This window comes from Dysidea avara, chromosome 2 (genome assembly GCF_963678975.1).
Source record: "Dysidea avara chromosome 2, odDysAvar1.4, whole genome shotgun sequence".
NCBI lineage: Eukaryota > Metazoa > Porifera > Demospongiae > Dictyoceratida > Dysideidae > Dysidea > Dysidea avara.
The window spans coordinates 31,176,233-31,201,354 of record NC_089273.1 but is presented as its reverse complement, the minus strand read 5'-3'; the positions used below and the strand labels follow the sequence as shown (position 1 = coordinate 31,201,354).

Genomic DNA, 25,122 nt, shown 5'->3' with positions numbered 1-25,122 from the left:
CTCCGTAGCCCAGTGAACAGACTTAGGATCACTATGTAGTTTTAGGCTATAAGAATTAAGTTACCCCACCTAACATCACCTTGAGTGTCCAAATTGTGTAAACACGCATTCCCCAAAAGTTCTATGCGGGTTTAAGGGTTAAAAGGCATGCATGCAATCCATTTTACTGAACTATGCATTTTCAGCACTTGCATTTATTAAAACAGCAGTGGGTTAAAGGGTTATAAAAAATTATAATGTGCATTCAATGCCTACTTTAGTCATACTGTTAATGTGATTACGGTAAAAGTAAGGGAACTGTTATTTAAGTGATGAAGGTAAGGTCCTTGCTTTAGAGGTTTTTAATGCTGTGATCCTTACTGTGTACGTATTATCTGTTGATTTTTCTTATTCTTGTATTTTTTGTGACTTGTACCATCTTTTTTCATCTCAGGTTTTGTGCAGTTCAGGTCCCACTTGCAAACTATAGAGGATTTGATGCCTGTGGATTTCATGCGAACTACTGACAAACTCTATGACTGCTTTACTGATAGTCAAGTTGGCAATGTATTCAACTGTGAGAGTTCAATAGTTGCTAACCAGTTGATTATAAAATATCTGACTGTAAATTTGAGTGATGTAAAAGATTTACTTACACTCTGCACGCAACTGAAGAAGATAAGCACATCACACAAGTTGGACATGGTGATAAGTGATATAAGAAAATCATGTGAGTCTGTGTATATACTATAACAAAATATTTATTTATGTGATACAGTATGTGCACTAAGTGTTGGTAAAAACTGTATAATATGTCACTATGTATGGTATGTTTCTACTAGTTCTTGTGAGCCATGTTTACATATGTACATCAAATGTATATGCTGATGATACAGAGCTTTATTTTTGTGTGACTAGTATTTGCCATCTTAGATGTACATAAAAATTTGTCCTTGATTTTTATGTCTTGAAGAGAGCCATTACCAGGCTACTTGTTCTATTCTCTTACAGTTGTATTACTCTCAAGTGCTTAGAGCACATTTTATAATGTGTTTCTGCTTGTTCTTCTTTACATTGATGTAGTGATGTTGTTCTAAAGTTTTACATCACTTTTTCTGGACTATTTTAGAGACTAATCACCCGCAATCAGTCACCCAGAGTTGATATGTAAATATTTTACAGCCCTTCATTTTTATTTTATTTTGTACTTTGATGATCTAGTTGGCTTAATTAATTAATTTTAGGTGCTGTAAAGCATCCTAGACATGAACATCCTAGAGATGAACATTGTAGACATAGTGAGTTACATGTGAAATTTAAATGTGTTTTGTTGTGTTTGTGATTATTCAGTAATTATGTAAGTGTATGCTTGTGCCAAAATTGTTTAGTCAAGGGGGGGTGAAAATGGCTGAGATAGATGTCAAGCTGAAGATACTTGTACTTGCACAGTATGTGAAGCACAGTTCTGAGGTTCATGCCCCAAAACCATTATCAATTCTGAGGACATTTTCACTCATTGCTTGTACAACTGATTAGAGTATCTAATAATTATGACCAGATCTGCAAAAACAGGACATAATTGCATTTTCGAATTCCTGTTTATTAAATACTTATGATCTACTTAGCCAAATGTACCCACTGACAAAGGTTCAGCTTCATATGCCAATAACTTTGGGAGTTACAGCCCTACAGAGTAGCAACAACAGAAAAATTGATTTGTACAGCAAGTATAGGGAAAATAAATTACAGGCGCTTACAAAAACGACTAACTTACTAACGGATTGAGGTACAGAGCTAAACTTTTCACTATTGTGTTCACCATGAACAGGGGAATCAATTACTGGGTAAGTGTTTCCTTTACTCACCCTTCTCCACCACATACAAAGGTAAAATTTATGAAGAAAAATCGATTGCCTACAATCGCTTTGACATGACGTAAACAAATGCTCATAACTTACGTATCCTTGGGCCTACACCACGAAACCAAGAGTTTCCAACTCCTCTTGAGCAGGCAAATAAGATGATATCCAGAGTTTTATTGTTAGTCCCTTCCTTCACTAAGAAAGAGGGGTTAAAACAATTTACAGAATTTTTAAAATAATACGCAAGTATTTCGCCTAATGTATTCAATGCTTTATACTGTAAATTTAGGCTTGTACGATTATGTCCCTTTTTCGCAGATCCGGATGCAATTGTGAATTCAGCTGAGTGAAATCCTGTCATATTTGTAAAATTCTATTTTGCTATAAATAAGCTGGTTAAAAATACATGTGTCACATAAAAACTTCATGCATATTCTAATTGCTTTGGTATACAGTGAAGTAAAGCCCAAATCAATAAAACCTATTATGTGTCCATCTCAGCGAAAACCCGTCTAGTTCGCACAAGCATGCGTTTTGAGAATAAACAAAAAAATTTAAAAATTTGTGAAATTACATATGTTACAAAGAAAAATTTTTGCATGTTTTAATCGAGCCATTACTCAGAGAAAAAAAAAGACTCAAATCAATTAAACCTATACACAATCTTACTTGCCTACTCATGGGGAGTTCCACAGTTTTTGTTTAATTTCTGTAGCCCCAATGGTTTGCATGTCACGTGCGTTTGTTTACGATGCAGTAGACGTAAACAAAATTGTTGCCGTTTCTTCAATAAAACTGCTTAATACGCCTATGTGCAAGCAACTGCTGGGTGAAAACTAAACCTTGGTTGATCTGCGAATCCATGGTGAACACTGTGAGCCAAATCCCAACTCTGTAGACTAATCCAAATGGAAGTTAAGGCTGCGAATGTAAGCGCCTGTAGTTTATTGTTAGTATAGTCACTGTACAAATCGATTTCCTTGCTCTTCCTACTGTCTAGCGCTGTAATTCCAAAACTACTCACCATAATCAACTGAAACTTTGGTGAACCATTCCTTGAACAATGCAGATAATGCTGAGAAAATAAAAAGAAATTCGGAAGTTATGCGAACTGGACGGGTTTTTGCTGAGATGGCCACAAATATGCCTGTTCATGTAGAGTAACGAAATCTTTGTTTTGTGTTTATACAGTAATGGGCAGGGTGCTTATTTATGATGGAGTACACGTAAATGCAGTGTACCATCTTCATTTCTTTGTTGGAATGGCCTTTTTGTGTGCATGGAGAAATGTACCAAAAACACTATGTCTAGATACATGAATTTGTAAATTCATGGCGAACAGGTTGCCATCTTTGTACAGTGGGTTCTCCATTATCCAAACACCTGTGTGCCAGTTCAATTACAATGTGTTTAGAATTTGTTTGGATAGGTAAATCTCATTCATTTTTATGGAGCTCTGTTGAACTACTCTAACAGAACATACAGTATGTATCAAAATACTACAGTCATTCGTACTGTTTGGATAGTTGAGTGTCTGGATAATCAAGTACTTACTGTACCTTATTTCAGTCATGTGTTACGATAGATTCATTAAGTGCCTGTAATTTATTTGCTGTGTAGATTCTGTACGAACCAGATTTATTGCTGTTCCATGTGAATTCTGTTCCTATAAGGAGCTTAGTGTCTCAAACTTCCTTAGATCACTTTATAAGTATGTGGTATCCCATCTGGAAATGTATGCCTGACATTGAGCCTAAGCTGTTACTTCTGCTGATGCTTAACTTTCTGTCTGTTCTGGTGTCTTTAAAATTCTTTACATCCCACTGTGATTGTTAATGACCCACTATCTTTATTTTATGTGTCGTACTATAAAGCAAACATCTTAAATTCTGTAGCAGGAAATCAAATGGTGGCTAAATATGTATAACCTTGTGGGTATATGAAAAACGTTTATGTCTTTTGTGACTGTGGTTACATGTGAAATTCACTACGCTACCATGAATTAAATTATGTGAATCAGAAACTTGCATATCATGGAAAAATAGGAAATTTTACGTTTGTGACTGGCTGAGGAAAAACCGATCATTTTTGTACATTCCTTGAATTCCATTTTATTGTGTCTCTAACAAAATAGTGGACGGCTAAAGTTTCAGCCTTATTTTATGATGAACGGTCTTGGGCTGCGGTCTGGTCTCCATGTCTTCTGTAGCAAAAGTTCGGCTGATCAGAGTTAGATCACTAAGTGTAATGGTCACCATGCAAGGTCATAGTTTTTGTGCTATTTGAGTGGTGATCTGATCACTCTATATAAGTACGGGTAGTAGTGTATTTGCTACAAATAGTAAGAATCATCCATAAAGGTGCTTTTCATCACAGATGACATTTCTATGATAATTTTAACAGCAGTGATTTTTGTGGGTACTGTAATATACTAGTTTACTGTTTGTTGAAAGGATTAGTTTGTTTGCTATTCAGACTGCATGCTTATATTTTGGCTACTGTGTCTGTCCATTTGTTTGGACATACGTACCTTTGTACTCTATGCTGGTTTGATTGAGATGTGAATATAGTAGTGATTATTTTTAATTATAGCAATTGTATGAAATAATAATTAGTATTTTAAAATATTTAGTATTGAAATGTAGTTGTCTTGTTATCTTAGCTTTTTTGTGTATTAATTTCATGCAATATTTGTTGTTAGGGCCTGAAGAGAATCGGTCTTCAGTTAGCACTGTATTCAGATCACAGGAAGTGGATAATGAACAACAATGCACTGGTGAGTAATGCAAATTCTTTACAATAAATGTTTTTTTAATCGTTTTGGCAACCATAGATGTTGAAGTGTTTCAGCCTGTTTCGGATATAGTCAGTATCAATGGTACTGAGGCTGATCCAGAGATAGACCATAATGGTACTGATGCTATTGTGCTATGGTACTATCACTATTATGTGCTATATTGTATGTAGTACATGGACATGAACGGAAAGACACTGATTCTGTCAGTACAGTACCATTTGAAACTCAAAGTTTACCCACAGGAATTTTAAACGAACAGAATAAAGATAAACGTGAGTATATCAAGTCATGTGGGTTATGTTTACACAAATGTGTTGTTTCAGCTCCTTACAGACCTCAGCGAAGTGATCCTCATCCACTTCCCTCACACCCACTTCCCATGAAGCAAAGAATTTGTAAGTCAATAATTCATGTACGTATCAGTGCTAACGAATGCATGCATTACAATATAATAGTAATATATTAATATTATAATTGAATTTACAGTATGCAAATTTGTAGTGGTGTGGATAAGCGTCCACCTGTGTGCATGCTTCAATGGTTGTATCTGAAGTATACTGTGAAAGTCACTTTTGCATAACTAGCATTAAAATTGCATTAAACACTTGAGTGGGAAAGAGTAAACAAATAAGAGTGATATTATTTCCATATAGCACTGAAAAAGGAAATTTTAGTACTGTGTCTGTATTGAAAATACAACATGGTTGATCACATGCATAGCATTTTAAATTGCCTGATGTAGCCAAAACGATGCAACTGTTTGTTTTATGACCAAACTAGGCACATACCAATTGTCTGATGGCTTAAAATGACGTGATTTGAGTTTACAAAGTTAATACTCTGAATAAAGATGGCCATAAAGCACTTTAATCAGTTAAACACTGCCATGCTCATGTAGTATGAAAAAAATAGCACTCTGGCTTTGTCTCGAGCTTAATTAGGCATGCGTACATTATGCCAGAATAATAGGTGGCAAATAGAATCAGGAATAATTGCGTGATCTGAACCACTTGATAGTGAACCACTCATCCAATGCAAGGCAGATTAATGCTTATATCTTCCATCTCCTAGGGAGTACTGATATGAAACAAAGATTTTAGAACCCCTCTTGCTTTGGAGATTATGATGCTACCAAGGTTTTTCCATTATCACCCTCCTTTATTGTGAAACAGGTGTAAACAACGGAATTTTTTATGATTTCGTAAATACTCCACCCATTGCATTTGTTGAATTCTACTGTGAAATTAAGCTTGCGAGAAGATATGGGACTCTTGCAGATTCGGTTGCATTTTGCCTGCCAATATTTATAGGCACTGCTGATAGTAAGATAGCTGCTGATTATCGAGGGTTTACATTATACGTTTTTTATTGCAAGCCTTAACTTGGCCACACTACATACATAATTATATCTAATGTGAACTTTGTGTAGGTTATTGCATAAATCCAGGTACAGGGTGTATCCTTGCTATTTTAAAGACATGAGGAATGGCACAGTAATCACTGAGGGTGAAGCCCGAGGTGATTATGTGCCATTCCGAAGGTCTCTAAAATAGCGAAGATACCATGGATTTGGGAAATAACCAATTTAGACTAGGGCCCAGACCCCACCCACTGCATTGAGTAGAGTCTGGTGACTTACACTATGTTTTTGGGCCCGCCGCCATATTGTTTACACATTTGTGTCCATAGCTGTAGTCGGCCATTTTCCTAGTTCCAGCCTATCAAATTGCGTTGTACCTGAATCAAAGCGTCCGATTGGTCAGAAAAGAAATATGGCGTAGGGCCCAAAACTCCTGCGAATGTCACCAGACCCTACTCAATGCAGTGGGTGGGGTCTGGGCACGAGACTAGGGCTCGTGCAGCTCAAGTCACTGCCAATAATGGCACCCTCCTGATCGAATTAGTGTTAAAACAACTCACTGGTAGGCTTCCTAGATGAATACAATCATCTCTATTATCCAGCAATGTTTTCTTTGCACTGTAGCATGACTTCTGATGGCTGTTGTGACTGGAATCCAGCAAAACATGTGATGCATGTGACAAAAAATTTTGTCATGGGTATCTAACCAGTTTAGATACCAACCTGCGGGTATCTATTGGATTTTAAATACCTCATTAACAACCAAAGTTCAAAGCATACTATGCGTACCATAGTCTAATGATAATTTTTACTACATGCAAAGGTATATAATTTTTAACTTTCTTTTTTTTCTTGCAGCTTTTAAGTATTTGCCACCACCTTCAATGCCAGAATATCATATACGCCGTCATTATCTGTTTAACAAAATTGCACAAGCAATCTGTTCCAGTTCTGGTACTTTTGTTCCTGGTGAAGAATGTGTTATGGTTACTATTGCTGGAGCTGGAGGATTTGGCAAAACTACAATTGCTTTAGATTTATGTCACCATCATGATGTAAAATATGTCTTCACAAATGGTATTATTTTTATTGAGCTTGGTCCACAGACTTGTGATCCTGGTAAAATATTGAATGACCACTACTGCCAAATGGCTGGAAAAGATTATGAGTACATAAACAATGTTGAAGAGAAGATTCAGGAGCTCACAAAAATATACAAAAATATTCTTGTCATTATTGATGATGTATGGAGAGTTGAAGATGCTAGGCCCATTGTGAAAGCTTTTTCATACTGCAAAATAATACTTACTACCAGAAATCCCGATATTGGCATTCCATCCAAGCAGACAATTGACATTGGTCCTATGTCATTAACAGAATCTGTATCTTTGATGACTAATGGAGTCCTTGAATACAGTGAATTATCAAAAGAAGACGTTAAAGTAATCAATGAGTTGGCACAAAGCACACATCAGTGGCCTCTTCTTTTGACACTTATAAGAGGTCAACTTTACAATAGTGTAAATAAAAGCCATACTACTTTAAAAAATGCGATTTTGGATGTACAGGGTAATTTAACTGTTAAAGGATTATCAGCCTTTGATAATAAAACATCCCATAACATTCGTCAGCTATCAGTACGCGCATGTATTGAAGTGTCATTAGGGCTGCTGGATGAAGCGGATGAATCGGATGAATCTCTAAAACTAAAAGACAAACTGCTTTCATTGATATTATACACAGGAATTGGGGGATCACTGCCAAGTCAAGCAGTCGAGTGTCTTTGGAATGTTTCGGGTGAGACTGCTAAAAAAGCTACTTCATTGCTACAACAATATGGGTTGGTGAACAGTAAATGTTCAAAACAAATGCCTCCTTGCTATAGCACTGCATACATGTTTGTGACAGTCCACAGTGTTATTAGTGAATATATTATGAGCACTATCAAGAGTGAAACAGTTGCTCGTTTGTCTCCTTTCATTTTCCTTAATACAGACAAATTAATTGCTAGAGTGGAACAGCTTTTGTTTCAACAATCCCATGAGGTGAATCCTTTTAACAAGCCAGAATATTTAGAGCACAACAAACTAAAAATGGAACACATTGTTTTACCATACTACATGAAGGAGATTAATATGCATGTACTACATGATCCACATCTTGCATTGCTGATTTTGCACAATATACAGTCACTCTTAAATGACGCAAGATATTATCACCTGTTGGCATCATTTAATGAAGAAATAGTTACATTGATTACTGAATGTCATAATGCACTTTCAAATGCTCAGGGGTTAAGCAGAAAGGTTAACGAACATTTTCAATTGTGCTTTCGAATTATGAGTTTTGATAATCTGATACCCCTTCTAAAAGAGTATTTGGAAACACACTTTATCACCTCAACAATTACCAGATGTGTAGAACTTACTGAAACTGTTTCCACACAGTGTGATGCAGAATTAAAAGCAGCAATGACTACTAAACGTGAAGAGTTACAGATTTTAACAAAAGAGTATCATGCTATTTCTGCAGAAAAATTACCACGGTTTAAGTTGTATATTGAGCTACACAACAACACTACCAGAGCTTTACTTCAGAACAATGACGATGAAATTGAAAAGTTATATGTCTACATCACTACTGAGAAATTTGAAGATGAAGTACAATTAGTTCATGATAATTATTCAATAAAGATACAAGATGGTAAGATTTTAACAAAGCTGCTGTTATTGTGTGTGATATTAAAATACTAGTATATTGAAGATCATGTGTATATAATATGCATGTTTCTCACTCGGTGTTAGGCCTCCGCCGATTATGCCAACATAATTTGGGACATATTAGGTAGCCAAAGCATTGAGCATAATGACAGCATAATAGGCACAGGTGTTGTGCATTGGTTGTTAAAAAAGCTGAAACTCTGCATATTTTGTATGATGCAGAATGGTCTAGTATGCAAACACAGTAAAAATCAGATTTACAACTTCTGGTCTAGTTAAAGATCAATATACTCTAATAGAACAGTCACCACTTGTTTTTCTAGCAGAACATTCAAAGATGCATTAGATACTCCAATAGAGCAGTCAGTGCATAATTTTATGTGAGCATATTTGGAACATAATTGGACACAACTGGGCATAATTGGAGCATAGTAGGGGGAATTTAGGAGCATTGCTCAAAAGCATAATAGGCAATTTCAAAAGCACAATAGGCTCAGGCCTACTTGGTGCTGCATCTATATAATGCCCAACATTATAATAAAACTTCCCAGAAAAATAGATCTAAAGGAAGGCCAGCATAGGTGCAAGTCCACATTACTAGTGTCCACTAAATTCAAACTACCTGCAGATTAAGTAGCTGAAATTAAATAGTGGACCACTCTAATAGAACTTATAGTGCTTGCAATGGATTAACAGTAACAACTGTAAGCAGATAACTAATCCTTAATATACATTCTACCAATATAAAGTTGTTTGTATCGGGTGATCTATGCTAAACATACATAGCTCAAGGTGATCTAATTTTGAAGAATTCCCTCTGAGCTTAAAACATTGCACAAAAAATGTTTCCATGGTGTTTCTGTAATACTTACTTGTATTTCTGGAAATGTGTATGTTTATCACAAAAATAATCATTATTTATGTACATTTCCTGAAAGGAATTTGGCACAAATATAATCATAGCTTAAGTGACAATTCCTTACATAATTCCATTTATGTTCCAGGAATCTCGCACATTTCTAACATTTGTGCTTCTGAAAATCTCATAATCAAGACACACGGTAGTGTGTCGTGCGGCCCAAGAAGCCAGCGCGCAACACCCGTGAGTATATTGACAGGAAGAAAGAAAATGCACTTTTCGCACCTCCGTAGCTCTGTGCTGCCTTGTTGAAACAAGACGATTTTTGCTGTGGACACTCCCTCCAACTTCAGTACTCCACATTCCAAATTTGAGTGAAATCGCTTCAAGCGTTCCCAAGATATGTGACTTCTAAAAAATTGGCTTATTTTTTTTTTCTTCTTCCTCTTTTCGCACACTTACAAAAACCGCCATAAAACGCGAATGCAATATCTGATTGCCTTGAAATTTGGCACACATAAGGGGGTATAAAGGCGCATCTTGGTACCAACGTTGGCTGGAATACGATAAACAAGCAAAGAGTTATTAGTGATTATTCATGAAAAATAACACCAATATGTTGTCACGCCTACAGGGTAAATCGCGTATAGGAAGAACCTGAAAATCGGTGGGTGAATAGAACCTCAAACCTTTTGTGGCTTGAAAGAAATCGAGCTAAAAACCAGGAAGATAGAACGAAAAAACCAACAGTGTGTAACAATTATGCAATCGAGATTAACTAATAAAAAAAAAACTAGTTTCCATACTCACCAGAAAAACCGCTTGGGGTAATGCTTTGAAATTCGCTGTACAGATGGAGTAATCATCTTAGAAAGGGTCTTCAATGGTGTAGAAGAATCAGACTTGAAACCACAGAGTTATAACACAAAATCTAAACTTGGTGTAGCAAGTGCGAGATCGAGATACTCTAATAGAGCAGTCACCCTGAAAAGAATTCAACAGATCAGCTAGAAACTAGTAACCTGTATAGAGATAAGCTACAAACAATTCACCCTGTAGAGAGATCATCTAGAAGAAGCTACCTTGTAGGGAGTTCAACTATGTAGTTCACCTAGAAGAAGTCACCTTGTAGGGAGTTCAGCTACAAAGAAACCACCTGTAGAGAGTTCAGCTACAAACAAATTACCCTGTAGAAAGGTCAGCTAGAAGAAGTCACCTTGTAGAGAGTTCAGCTACTAACTAGTGACCCTATAGAGACATAAGCTAGAAGAAGTTACCTTGTAGAGAGTTCAGTTACAAACAATTCACCCTGTAGAGAGATCAGCTAGAAGGACTCACCTTGTGGAGTGTTCAGTTACAAAGAAACCACCATGTAGAGTTCTGTAATAAATATATGCATTATATATATATTTGTACATTTATTGATAAAATCAGAAATATTTAAAGTATTCACCTGTTTCATCTTTTCTTCTTCCTGTAAAAAAGAAAAAAAAGATAGGTTAAAAAAAGCCCCAAAGCTGGCCATAGGCCAGCTTTGGGGTATATAAATAAAAAAAGAAGTGAAATCTATTCCAAAACAGCCAAGCTATAAAAAAGAGTGCGGCCCTGAAAAAGGCTATGACGAAAAAAGATGTGAAATCCAAGGTGGCGGCCAAGAAATGGCTGTGATGGTAGGTTAATGGTAAAAATTTTAATAACGAAAATTCAGGTGAATTTTGTGCCAAGACCGAGTGGCACCAAATTCACCTGAATTGTTGTTATTAAAATTTTTACCATTAACCTACCATCACAGCCATTTCTTGGCCGCCACCTTGGATTTCACATCTTTTTTCACCATAGCCTTTTTCAGGGCCGCACTCTTTTTTTACAGCTTGGTGGTTTTGGATTAGATTCATTATACACTAAACCTCAGGAAAAAACTAAATAGTACTGCGTGCTGCAAGTGTCAATCATAACCCATGAATACATCTGCATGTGAAGACTAGGCTTTGAATAGTGAACTGAAAGTAACTAATGCACCACAGTAAAGCATTTGTCATTTTATGTATGTACCTGGGCTAAATAAAATGGTCAAAGGGACAATGCATTGGTATTGTTTACATGGTGAAGCCATTTAAGTTTATGATGCAACACTACCTAATGGCATGATGTAGAAGTAATAAAGTAGTGGGTGAAGTTTGTAAAGTGTGCTTTAATCTTGTAAATGGTATTAATCTACTGCTGTGAAATCCTAACAAAGCACAGCTGTATGAAATTAATGCTGCACAACAACCTATGTTCATGTATCACAACAAGGTGAGTGGTCAGATTGCTACTGTTGTCACTGTTGAAGCGCTATACAGTGATTGTCATGAGGCACCTGTTTATCGTCTGTTACAGTGTTGTGCAGCTGGAAAAACGTATCTTACTTGGCTAACTAGTGATGCGCAAACATGGATCCTACAATTCCTGGTATGCTTGCCATAAAATTGTGTATAATTCCGGTTATGTGAATGGCTTCAATACCGACACACTGTCCCTTGTCATGGATCCTACAATTCCTGGTATGCTTGCATTCTGGTTATGTGAATGGCTTCGATACCGACACACTGTCCCTTCAATGTAAAACAGCACATAAATAAAATTATGCAGGCATGTCAAGCTTTTCTTTACTCAGGAGGTCATATAGCAAAGTTACAGAAGTGGGGCTCCATGGAAGCATACATTTAGGAAGAGCTTTCATATTATAACTCTTTAGTAAATGCATTTAAAATTAATTTTTGTGAAGCTGAAATCAGTTTATTACTGCGATATTATACAGTAACATTTCAGTAGCCAAACTTATAAATTACATCAAGCTCTTTCTCACAAAATCTCCAAACTGCTTCTCCAACATCTACAAGTGTATTAAGCACCTCTAAAAATAGTTATTGCTTACTGATTTCAACCTTTAATAACTGCTTTGTTAAGACTTTAAATTTACCTCAGAGGCCCAGAATGGCATGATGTGATTAAAGTGTAAAATAACATTATGGGATGCTTTTTACTCTCATGTATCTAAAGCTAGTTTTGAAGCACAAATGTCACTGAACCTGAAAAGAAGCAGAAGCATGTATTCGTGTAGCTTTTTACTACGGTGATGAATATTAAACTTTCCATCATGAGTAATAAGATCAATTTTCTAATACCAATTGCATAATTATTTCTGTAAGATTCTTAGTGGCCATGTTAGGATTTGTATTTTGTAAAATAACATGGATCTGACAAGACTTTTTTCAAAATATACGCTGTGGCTAATGCTGCTATACGCTGTGACGCATGATACAATTAAATAAAACTGTGGAATGCTTTTTACTCTCACATATCAAAGGCCAGGTAAGTAGACTACACATAAGCTGTTAACATGCCACAGAGTGAAACTAGTTTTCCTACAATGAGAGAAGATATGAGTGTTAGTTTGCCATACATTGGACAAGTGGTTTGCCATCATTTTTTTTCTCATGTTTTTGCCTTCGCTCAGCATGTAGAAAAGGCCTGGAAGACAAACCTTACCCAGCAATGGATTCACTTGTTAATGGAGAATCCGATGATGAAAGTTGTATCTTGGTAGAGGACTACTTCTAAAGTTAAAACCGTTTATTTAAGCGCCTATAGTTTATTTTCCATATTGTCACTGTACAAATTGATTTTTCTGTTGTTGCCACTTTGTAGTACTGTAACTTCAAAAGTTCGTGGCTTCTAGAACTGAAACGTCAGTTGGCCATGCCTTTGGCTATCTAGATAAAGAAAATGTAATAAAAATGGATTTCGATAAATGCGCTAACATATGGAGTTCTTGAAGATCCGGTCACTTATTCATTTGTCTTTCCACACCTACGTAAATAAAGTGGCTTATGCTAAAAGCAACCTGTATATGTGAGAAATAAAGAGTGCACAGAACTAGTATAAACCTTCCTGGTAGGTAAGCATTCGCTTTGAGGCTGTTTATTTGTGCCAGTTTGAAAAACGGTTGACCTACAGGGTAAATCGCTTATGGGAAGAAGCTGAAAATTGGTACGTGGATAAGTTAACTATTGAACCTCAAACCATTTTGTGAGTAGTTTGAAAGAAATCAAGCTAATGACCATGAAGATACAGCGAAACAACCAACAGTGTGTAACAATTATGCGATTGAGATTAGCTAATTAAAATAACAACGAAAAACAAAACAAAAAAACAAATACTTGCCACATCTTCCAGACAAGCATCTCAGTGAAATGATTTTAAAATTGCTCTATAGATGGATTAATGACCCTAGAAAGGTTCTTCAATAGTCTGCAAGAATCAGACTTAAAGCTACAGAGTGATAACACAAAATCCAACTTGGTGTAGCATGTGCGAGATCAAGATACTAAAATAGAACAGTCATCCTAATAGACACATATGTCTTGAAGGACTGGTTTTCCAGAGACTATAACATACATGTGGTATGTACTGCTCAAATGTGACATCATCTTGCAAGAGTACAAATAAGTGAAAAACTCACTAATTAAAGGGTGTGGCTCCCATTTGATTCTTGAGTCTTCATCCCATTTCATTTGGGATGAATACTCGTGACCGAAATGGATGCCACGCCCTTTAATTAGAAAGTTTTTAATTGCTCGCACTCTCACGAGACAACGTTGCATTTGAGCAGTCTTCTTTTCTTCACTTCCTGCATACCCTCAGGAATAATGTGCATACTGGATAATATTTCAATAATATAATTGTGCTTCAAACAAGTGTCATAAGTTAAGCTGTATTTAGTATACCGTTTAGTTAAGATACTGTTTCTGTGCACATTTTCATTCTAATGATTCTACTTTGTTGTTACATTTACTATGTACAGTACATACAGGTAATAGTGGGGAAAAGGCTCTTGTGACTAATCAGCAGAATAAGTACATGGAATCACTACACAATGAAGTACAACAACAAAGGCAGAGCATGACTGACCTCGGTATGAAGTTTAAGATGCTGCACGCACATGTAAATGCATGACTGTACATATTTTGCATGTAAATATTACTATCTAATCCAAAACAGCCAAGCTGTAAAAAAGTGTGCGGCCCTCAGAAAGGCTATGGTGAAAAAAGATGTGAAATCCAAGGTGGCGGCCAAGAAATGGCTGTGATGGTAGGTTAATGGTAAAAATTTTAATAATGACAATTCAGGAAAATTTTGTGAAGCGGCACAAAAATTACCTGAATTGTCATTATTAAAATTTTTACCATTAACCTACCATCACAGCCATTTCTTGGCCGCCACCTTGGATTTCACATCTTTTTTCACCATAGCCTTTCTGAGGGCCGCACACTTTTTTACAGTTTGGCTGTTTTGGATTAGATTTCATTTCTTTTTGTATTTGTATACCCCAAAGCCGGCCTATGGCCGGCTTTGGGACTTTTTTAACCTATGTTTTTTTTCTTTACTACAGGAAGAAGAAAAGATGAAGTAGATGTACTTTAAATAGTTTATCAGTAAATGTACAAATTATATATATGTGACCGGATTTGCGAATAGGGGTCTTCCGCACACATCCAATTTACGAAATTTTGCAGTTCATAATGTCAGATAGGAAAATAGTATTGCCTTAAAATTTGGACAGTGATGAGTAACAACATAGGTTAATACATGAACAACATTTCAGGTTAGTATCATCTTTGAGCACAAAGGTATGGTCATTCAAGTTCATAGAATTGGATGTGTGTGGAAGACCCTTTTTCACAAATCCGGTCACATATAATACATATGTGACCGGATTTGCGAAAAGGGGCCTTCCACACATCCAATTTGCCAACTTTGACAATTGATAACTTCAGATTGGAAAGAGCTATTGCCTTGAAATTTGGGCAGTGGTGATTTCTTTGCAGCTGAACTCTCTACATGATGGTTTCTTTGTAGCTGAACTCTCTACAAGGTAATTTCTTCTAGCTGATCTCTCTACAGGGAGATTTGTTTGTAGCTGAACTATCTAAAAGGTAACTTCTTCTAGCTGATCTCTCTACAGGGTGATTTGTTTGTAGCTGAATTCTGTACAGGTGATTTGTTTGCAGCTGAGCTCTTTACAGAATGGTTTCTTTGTAGCTGAACTCTCTACAAGGTAACTTTTCTAGCTGATGTCTCTACAAGGTGACTAGTTTGTAGCTGAACTCTCTACATGGTGGTTTCTTTGTAACTGAACTTTCTACAAGGTGACTTCTTCTAGCTGATCTTTCAATAGGGTGATTTGTTTGTACCTTCACTCTCTACAAGGTAACTTCTTCTAGCTGATCTCTCTACAGGGAGATTTGTTTGCAGCTGAGCTCTTTACAGAATGGTTTCTTTGTAGCTGAACTCTCTAAAAGGTAACTTCTTCTAACTGATCTTTCTACAGGGTGATTTGTTTGTAGCTGAACTATCTACAAGGTAATATCTTCTAGCTGATCTCTCCACAGGGTGATTTGTTTGAAGCTGAATTCTGTACAGGTGATTTGTTTGCAGCTGAGCTCTTTACAGAATGGTTTCTTTGTAGCTGAACTCTCTACAAGGTAACTTTTCTAGCTGATGTCTCTACAAGGTGGCTAGTTTGTAGCTGAACTCTCTACATGGTGGTTTCTTTGTAACTGAACTTTCTACAAGGTGACTTCTTCTAGCTGATCTTTCAATAGGATGATTTGTTTGTAGCTTCACTCTCTACAAGGTAACTTCTTCTAGCTGATCTCTCTACAGGGAGATTTGTTTGTAGCTGAACTCTCTACAAGGTAACTTTTCTAGCTGATGTCTCTACAAGGTGGCTAGTTTGTAGCTGAACTCTCTACATGGTGGTTTCTTTGTAACTGAACTTTCTACAAGGTGACTTCTTCTAGCTGATCTTTCAATAGGATGATATGTTTGTAGCTTCACTCTCTACAAGGTAACTTCTTCTAGTTGATCTCTCTACAGGGAGATTTGTTTGAAGCTGAACTTTCTAAATGATGGTTTCTTTGTAGCTGAACTCTCTACAAGGTAACTTCTTCTAGCTGATCTCTCTACAGGGTGATTTGTTTGTAGCTGAATTCTGTACAGGTGATTTGTTTGCAGCTGAGCTCTTATACAGGGTGATTTCTTTGCAGCTGAACTCTCTATATGGTGGTTTCTTTGTAGCTGAACTCTCTACAAGGTAACTTCTTCTAGCTGATCTCTCTACAGGGTGATTTGTTTGTAGCTGAACAATCTACAAGGTAACTTCTTCTAGCTGATCTCTCTACAGGGTGATTTGTTTGTAGCTGAATTCTGTACAGGTGATTTGTTTGCAGCTGAGCTCTTTACAGAATGGTTTCTTTGTAGCTGAACTCTCTGAAAGGTAACTTCTTCTAACTGATCTTTCTACAGGGCAATTTGTTTGTGGCAGAATTTTCTACAGGGTGATTTCTTTGCAGCTGAACTCTCTACATGGTGGTTTCTTTGTAGCTGAACTCTCTACAAGGTAATTTTTTCTAGCTGATCTCTCTACAGGGAGATCTGTTTGTAGCTGAACTATCAACAAGGTAACTTCTTCTAACTTATCTTTCTACAGGGCAATTTGCTTGTGGCAGAATTTTATACAGGGTGATTTCTTTGCAGCTGAACTCTCTACATGGTGGTTTCTTTGTAGCTGAACTCTCTACAAAGTAATTTCTTCTAGCTGATCTCTCTACAGGGTGATTTGTTTGTAGCTGAATTCTGTACAGGTGATTTGTTTGCAGCTGAGCTCTTATACAGGGTGATTTCTTTGCAGCTGAACTCTCTATATGGTGGTTTCTTTGTAGCTGAACTCTCTACAAGGTAACTTCTTCTAGCTGATCTCTCTACAGGGTGATTTGTTTGTAGCTGAACAATCTACAAGGTAACTTCTTCTAGCTGATCTCTCTACAGGGTGATTTGTTTGTAGCTGAATTCTGTACAGGTGATTTGTTTGCAGCTGAGCTCTTTACAGAATAGTTTCTTTGTAGCTGAACTCTCTAAAAGGTAACTTCTTCTAACTGATCTTTCTACAGGGCAATTTGTTTGTGGCAGAATTTTCTACAGGGTGATTTCTTTGCAGCTGAACTCTCTACTTGGTGGTTTCTTTGTAGCTGAACTATGTACAAGGAAATTTCTTCTAGCTGACCTCTCTACAGGGTGATTTGTTTGTAGCTGAATTCTGTACAGGTGATTTGTTTGCAGCTGAGCTCTAAACAGAATGGTTTCTTTGTAGCTGAACTCTCTACAAGGTAACTTCTTCTAGCTGATGTCTCTACAAGGTGACTAGTTTGTAGCTGAACTCTCTACATGGTGGTTTCTTTGTAACTGAACTTTCTACAAGGTGACTTCTTCTAGCTGATGTCTCTACAAAGTTACTAATTTGTAGCTGAGCTCTCTACATGGTGGTTTCTTTGTAACTGAACTCTCTACAAGGTGACCTCTTCTAGTTGATCTTTCTACAGGGTGATTTGTTTGAAGCTGAACTCTCTACAAAGTAACTTCTTATAGCTGATCTCTCTACAGGGAGATTTGTTTGTAGCTGAACTCTCTACATGATGGTTTCTTTGTAGCTGAACTCTCTACAAGGTAACCTTTTCTAGCTAATCTCTCTACAGGGAGATTTGTTTGTAGCTGAACTCTCTACATGATGGTTTCTTTGTAGCTGAACTCTCTGCAAGGTAACTTCTTCTATTGATCTCTCCACAGGGCGATTTGTTTGTAGCTGAACTCTCTACATGGTGGTTTCTTTGTAGCTGAACTCTACAAGGTGATTTTTTCTAGCTGAACTATCCCTTTCCATAGTTGCATGAACTCCCTACAAGGTAACTTCTTCTAGCTGGTCTCTCTACAGGGTGACTTGTGTGTAGCTGATCTCTATACAGGTTTCTTGTTTCTAGCTGATCTCTTGAATTCTCTTCAGAGTGACTGCTCTATTAGGATGACTGCTCTATTAGAGTATCTCGATCTTGCACTTGCTGCACCAAGTTGGATTTCGTGTTATAACTCCGTGGCTTTAAGTCTGATTCTTCTACACCATTGATGAGCCTTTCTAAGATGATTACTCCATCTGTACAACGATTTTCAAAGCATTACCCCAAGCGCTTTATCTGGTAGGCGTTGCAAGCAGTCATTTTTTTTATTAGCGTAATTGTTACACACTGTTGGTTTTTTCGTTGTATCTTCCTGTTTTTTAGCTCGATTTCTTTCAAACCACAAAAGGTTTGAGGTTCAATAGTTAACCTATTCACCCACCGATTTTCAGCTTCTTCCCATACGCGGTTTACCCTGTAGGCGTGACAACATATTGGTGTTATTTTTCGTGAATAATCGTTCATAACTCTTTGCCTGTTTATCGTATTCCAGCAAAAGTTGGTACTGAGATGCGTCTTTATATCCCCCTTCTGTGTGCCAAATTTCAAGGCAATCGGATATGGCGTTCGAGTTTTATAGCAGTTTTTGTAAGTGTGCGACAAGAAAAAGAAAAATAAGAAGAAAAAAAAAACGAAGAAACTGAGCCAATTTTTGAAGTCGCATATCTCAGGAACGCGAGAAGCGATTTCGCTCAAATTTGGAATGTGGAGTGCTGCAGTTGGGGGGCATGTGCACAGCAAAAATCGTCTTGTTTCATCAAAGAACTACAGAGCTACGGAGGTGCGAAAATGACGTTTTCTTTCTTCCTGTCAATATACTCACGGGTGTTACGCTCCGGCTTCTTGGGCCGCACGACACACTACCGTGTGTCTTGATAATGTAGAAAACAATTACTTTCGCAATAGAAAAATGAGCCAGTATAATTATCTGGTTAATAATGGTAAACTCAACATTGTCTGCAAGTAAACAATAACTTAAGACATGCAAGCTGGTCACATAATTATTATGTCAGTTGTTTATCCAGATTTTCCAGGTCATTTGGGTCACTTTTTGTGTCCATCTTATCAATCTCCAGGTCTGACCCAGATCAGACCTGTGTAATCATAAATCATTGCAGTTAAAATGAGGTTTTGTCTCATTTATTTATATAAAGCCACATAAATTTAAATATTGGTTTCTCATCCTCCTGCAGCAGTGCGAGAGGGTGGATTTTTATTTTATTTTTTGCTAACTATATAGCTGAATTAGCTAGCTAAAATGACTCAAAATGCAATTTTCTTAGAATGTATCAATTGTAAAAGGTACTAATTGGCCTCCCTTAGCCACTAGTGGTACAAAAAAATCTCTGACGATGTAAGAAAAATAGCGATGCAGGAGGGGATGAGAAACTAATAATTGTGACTGGATCTGCAAAAACCCGACATAATGGCACAGGCCTAAATTTTCAGTATAGGCTATTGATTTAAATGAGGTAAAATATTTGCATAAATGAAAAAATATCGTTAAAGATTTAAATACTTTATTCTTTGTGAAGAATAAAAAAAAACCTGGGTATTATCTTATTCGCCTATTCAAGGAGAGTTTGAAAAGCAGTAGACTGACTACAGGATACGTGAGTTATGGACGTTTATTTATGTCATGTCGAAGCGATCGTACGCAATTGATCTTTCTTTGCTGGTTTCGTCTCTGTATGTGGTGAAGAAAGGTGATAGAAGGAAAATTGTACCCAGTAATGGACTCCCCTATTCATGGCAAACACGATGTGACAAGGTGTAACTCTGTACTGCATTGCATTTGTAAGTTACAGCCATTTCTGTAAGTGCCTGTAAATTATTTTCCTAATGCTTGCTGTACAAATCGATCTTTCTGTTGTCGCTGCTTTGTAGGGCTGTAACTTCAAAAGCTGTAGGCATAAAAGGCTTAACTTTCGCCAGTACATACACTTGGCTAAGTAGATTATATATATCCAATAATAAAGAAATTGAAAAATGCACCATTTGTTGGGTTTTCACAGCTCCGGTCACAATTAAGTTCATGTGACCTAATTTGCATATCTTACGTAAAATATGTAAATTCTCTACAGCACACGTGTAAGAATATTTCAACCATACACTATTAGTGCATCCACACATTAAAAAGCAAACTCTACCAGTTCATAATTGTATTTTACATCTCTTACAGCAATAACAGATCGACCACACTTACCTCCTGATATTGTAAACTGGATTGGTGGCATTGAAACTCAATCGTTTGATGATGGTGGAGGCTTATTCTGTTCCTTTAATCATGACACAACAGTTACAATTCCACCAGGTGCCATACCTAAGGGAAAACAAGGAATGCTTAAGTTTGCTGCAACATTGTGTGCACCAGTCAGATTTGCTCCTAATGTTGTTCCGGTATCAGCAATTGTTTGGTTGTGTATGGATGTGGAGCTCCAAAAGCCGATTACTTTATGTTTGCCACATTGTGTTCGTGTTGAGAACATATCTCATGTGAATAGTTTATGTTTTGCTAAAATGACACATGCGTCATCATCTGAAGGATACATGAGTGTTATAGATAGTGGTGAATTTAAAGTTGGCGAAGCATTTGGATTAGTAGAGATTGAAAAATCATGTTATTATTGCATAGTCAACAGTGCAACAGTGGCAAAGGATATTCCTGAAAACAAGTACAGAATTATAGCTATGAAACACAAAATTCCTAAGATAGATCGTTGGAATTGTGATGTTTGCTTGACACCCTCTCTTACAACATGTAAAACGGTAATAATTGAAACTGTATGATATAAAGTGAAATAATTTCTGTATTTAACAATTGAGTGTAGTTTCTAATGAGAGAGTTTGTAATGAGAACCATTATATTAAACATTTTTTTATACATTGAACTGTGTGATAGAGGCAAAACTACAGTCTCATTTAACCACAGAATATTGCTCCATGGTTGTGAAACCGTTAAAAAGTCCTTGAAATTAGGTTAGGCAATCCTAAGGCTGTAACACATGTTGCTGTCAGACCTTCAGACTGTAAAGCACTAATACAATACAATACAATACAAAATATTATTGTTACAACTCAATTTATTTGTAGGGTTTCTTACTTGACTGCTGGAGTACATTATTACAACCAAAATACCATAGCCTCAATATCAATAGGCTCTTGCACATTTTAGCTCTTTTTAAAACTTGTGGTTGTGTAACCGTTTTGTATGTAATAGTTATACCACAGCTGCATGGGATTTTGCTGATATATACAACTGAATCAGAAGGGCTATAGGTCTGAGGGCTAAGGGTGTATATATCAGCAAATGCTGACACCATCGTGGTATAAGTGAATCAGATATGTACCAGTGTTGAAACCAGGTCACTACTGCTGAACCGGATAGCAATCCGGATGTGACCCGAATTAATTAAAGCCGGGGCATGTGATAAGAGCTATGTTCTGGGTGTCTCTAGAGAGGGAGACTACATTCTGAGCGTTTGATCCGCGTTGAGTAAACGAGATAACTAAGCCAGTAAGTTTATAATTTAAAATCAGTCGGTGGGTTTGGTTCCACATAGCTACTGTGAGTTTACAGACAGCAATTGGGTGTGGCTTCGTGCATATCTAGTATTACAATTTCCCGATATATTAAAATGGGTGTGGCTCACAAAAATACTTATCCTGCTGCAACATTAGACTATACATAACTCGTACAATAATCGATTAATGGGCGTGGCTCCACGTAAACTTGCAGACAGCAACGGACACAGTTTCGTGCTACAGACTGCACTTACTAATAAATGGGTGTGGCTGAGTGTGTGTTTGTAATGCGATAAGTGGGCGTGGTCCAAGAAAGCTATGCGACTAGTGTTTATAAGTTTCCAGGTCGTCAAATGAACTATTTCATTTCTCACGTGATCCAATCCGGGTCAGACCCGGATAATTTGTAAACCGGGTCGGACCCGGTTGACCCGACCCGGTTTCAACGCTGATATGTACTGTATCATTCTATGCTCACTCAACTGATAGGTGAAAGAACTATACAGAGCACTCACTCCGTTTCTTTTATACATCAGTATCTGATGTTTTAATAGCGTGGGCTAATATAGCCTTCAGAACATTATTCATACGTCATTACGCTTTACATACAATACCAGAAAAATGCGATAGTGGGTTTGAGATTTTTAAAAAGTTTTACGATTTTGTACTATAATAAGCCTACTAACTAGTAAGTTAGTATATTAAGTTAAGTTTAGGACTCTAAGTTACTAGATCTAATTGTCCTCTCTGTGTTGTTCCATGGTCTGCTCAATGGCTAACACATGATAAATAGAAATACGCATCCACATATTTCCCAAATTTTACTGATCATTCATTGTTTAGTACGTAACTATCAAATAGTGAAAACTTAGCAACTACAATGAATCTAGCCTAACCTGTAAACCCAAACCAACAATAAAACACTCTATGTTGCTCAATATAGCGACTCAAAGCGAATCATATCTTTGAACTGGTTTGGGATCAAAGTGATGAGCAAACCGCATTCCCACATTCCCATGATATTGCCCAGACAACATGTAAGATAAACCTAAACCATGAGCGACGTCTTTGAATGTCCACACTAAAGTGGCATATATTCTAATAAACAGTGTACTGATAAATAGACCAAAGTTTGCCATGCAAGCCGGTGGTGGTTTGGAATTAATCAACCAATGAACATTGAAGCGATAAATACTGGCATGGGTTTGTGGTCATAAGGTGTTGTTGATATGTGATTGGTGTAAAGAGATTGGTTTAACAGTACAATAAGGATTCTTTTTACTAGTCCACTATTTATATACAGTATGGTTGCACAACCACAGAATTTTAAAAAGGTCAAAATGGATTAAATCTATTGATGCTTGAAGTATTTTCATGGAAGAATGTACCGTAGATTAGGAAATATTCAACAGTAAGAATATCAATTTTGTGGTTGTATCTACCAACGAAAATAAGTGATGTGAAATGTTTTTGCTCTTGAATATTTTCTACTTGCAAAATTTTTTGGTATTTTGTTGTATTACACAGGTCGGACTGTCAAAACACTTGAGGAATGAGTACACTGTTGGGGAAGAAAGACAGATGGCCTACCATCAGGGTTCCAATGTCCGTTGGAGCCAGAATAAGTTTGCTTGCTACTATAGCTGCAAATTTAATATATAGTGTCTAGTGGTCAAGGCTGACCTACTGTACCACTCAATCACTATGTCATCTCGCAAGCGTACGAGCAATTAAAAAACTTGTTAATTAAAGACGTGACACCCATTTTACTCGCAAGTGTTGATGCTAAAGGAAACAGGATAAGTGGAATGGGTGCCACACCTTTTAATTATCGAATCTTTAATTATCGAATATTTAATCACTTGCACTCTCTTGAGATTACGTTACGTTTGAATGATACCACATACTGTAGCTCCATCACAGCCAGGCATCCATACCACATACTGTAGCTCCATCACAGCCAGGCATCCATCACAATTGCATGTTCATCGTACAACAGGTACCCATATAACATTTTCGTTGTATCTGGATCAACTTTTATCGTGTCTTGCATGCTCACTTCTGGTGCATGAAACACGTGGCAACTACTATGGTGCTAGCTTCTAAACTCAACGGTGTGCTGGCTGCAAATACAGAATCAAGGTAAATATACAGCTCTATTTGTTGTACAGACAAATTCACTGGTAAAATATTTTCATGGCTTGGGTTGTCCGCAAAAATATAGCACATTGAATTTATTTACAACTAAATAATGATCTAAACAAAAATTTCCTAATTTACTGTTTAGCTCTTACATCATCAGTAATTAGTCTCTTAGAGCCAAAAATGAAAAGACGTCTTCTACTACAACTTTGATTCATTTCAGATGACGTAGTGCAATCATTTAAGTTATTTTTCTCATGATACCTAGCTGATAATGGTGGACGCTATAGGCTTGATTAGCTACTTCTGTTAGGTATTGCTTGTGTACTGCAAGAGATACATTACATGGATCATGGGCTTATCTTTATCCGTCTTTGCAATTTGAGCTTGTTTCAATCATACCAAAGCAATTCAAATATGTGTAATTTTACTCAGTTTATTTCGATATATTTTTATAGCAAAATAGCTGGTTTTCACTCAGTGGTTCACAAATTTTGAGTTGATGAAAAATTTCAATCTACAAGCATTTTGAAAAAATTGAGAAATGCCATAGTCTCCAGTGTGCTTTCCTCCTAAACTGAGGTGGGCCGGTACAAGACTATTCTTTTATTACAATGAAACTTAGAAGCCACGTCAGTATATGGAAGTCTCGTATCTCAATGCTTTCTATTCAATGAATTTGGGCACACTGTGTGTTGGTAAAACTATCAATCTGGACCCCATCTGTAGTCCCATTAGGCGTTAGCCTTTTTATCGCAGTGTACTCTCTATTTTACCACATATGGTTACTAACCATGCGATTCATGAAGGCTCAATAATTTAAAGAGCCAAGAAGATCCTACTCTAAGAATATCCGAGGGGCCCACAAGGAGCCTGGCCGAAAATGTTGTAGATCGCTGGTAAAACTGGACAAGTTAACAATTATTAAGATCTTATGGAAATCTTAAAATCTAAACTGGAATCTTAAATAACTCTCTTAAAGTTGTTGCAATTGTTGTTGTTTTTTTTTTGTATTTGTGTCCATGTATTTGTTTTGTATCCATGTGT

The 25,122-nt window shown here is 36.8% G+C and overlaps 1 protein-coding gene across 2 annotated transcripts in view; it reads left to right on the top strand.

Moving 5' to 3' along the window:
• LOC136247062 (uncharacterized) overlaps nucleotides 1-25,122 on the top strand; it is a 49,537-nt gene that overhangs the window by 16,746 nt on the left and 7,669 nt on the right. Inside the window, exons 4-12 of one of the 2 annotated variants that reach the window (XM_066038674.1) lie at nucleotides 434-709; nucleotides 1,224-1,277; nucleotides 4,543-4,617; nucleotides 4,675-4,752; nucleotides 4,809-4,910; nucleotides 4,962-5,033; nucleotides 6,857-8,701; nucleotides 14,433-14,534; nucleotides 20,591-21,177. In XM_066038674.1, the coding sequence (XP_065894746.1) occupies nucleotides 434-709; nucleotides 1,224-1,277; nucleotides 4,543-4,617; nucleotides 4,675-4,752; nucleotides 4,809-4,910; nucleotides 4,962-5,033; nucleotides 6,857-8,701; nucleotides 14,433-14,534; nucleotides 20,591-21,177 (3,191 nt within the window). Of the gene's footprint in view, nucleotides 1-433; nucleotides 710-1,223; nucleotides 1,278-4,542; nucleotides 4,618-4,674; nucleotides 4,753-4,808; nucleotides 4,911-4,961; nucleotides 5,034-6,856; nucleotides 8,702-14,423; nucleotides 14,535-20,590; nucleotides 21,178-25,122 lie in introns of both variants that reach the window. The other variant, XM_066038673.1, reaches the window with a different exon arrangement.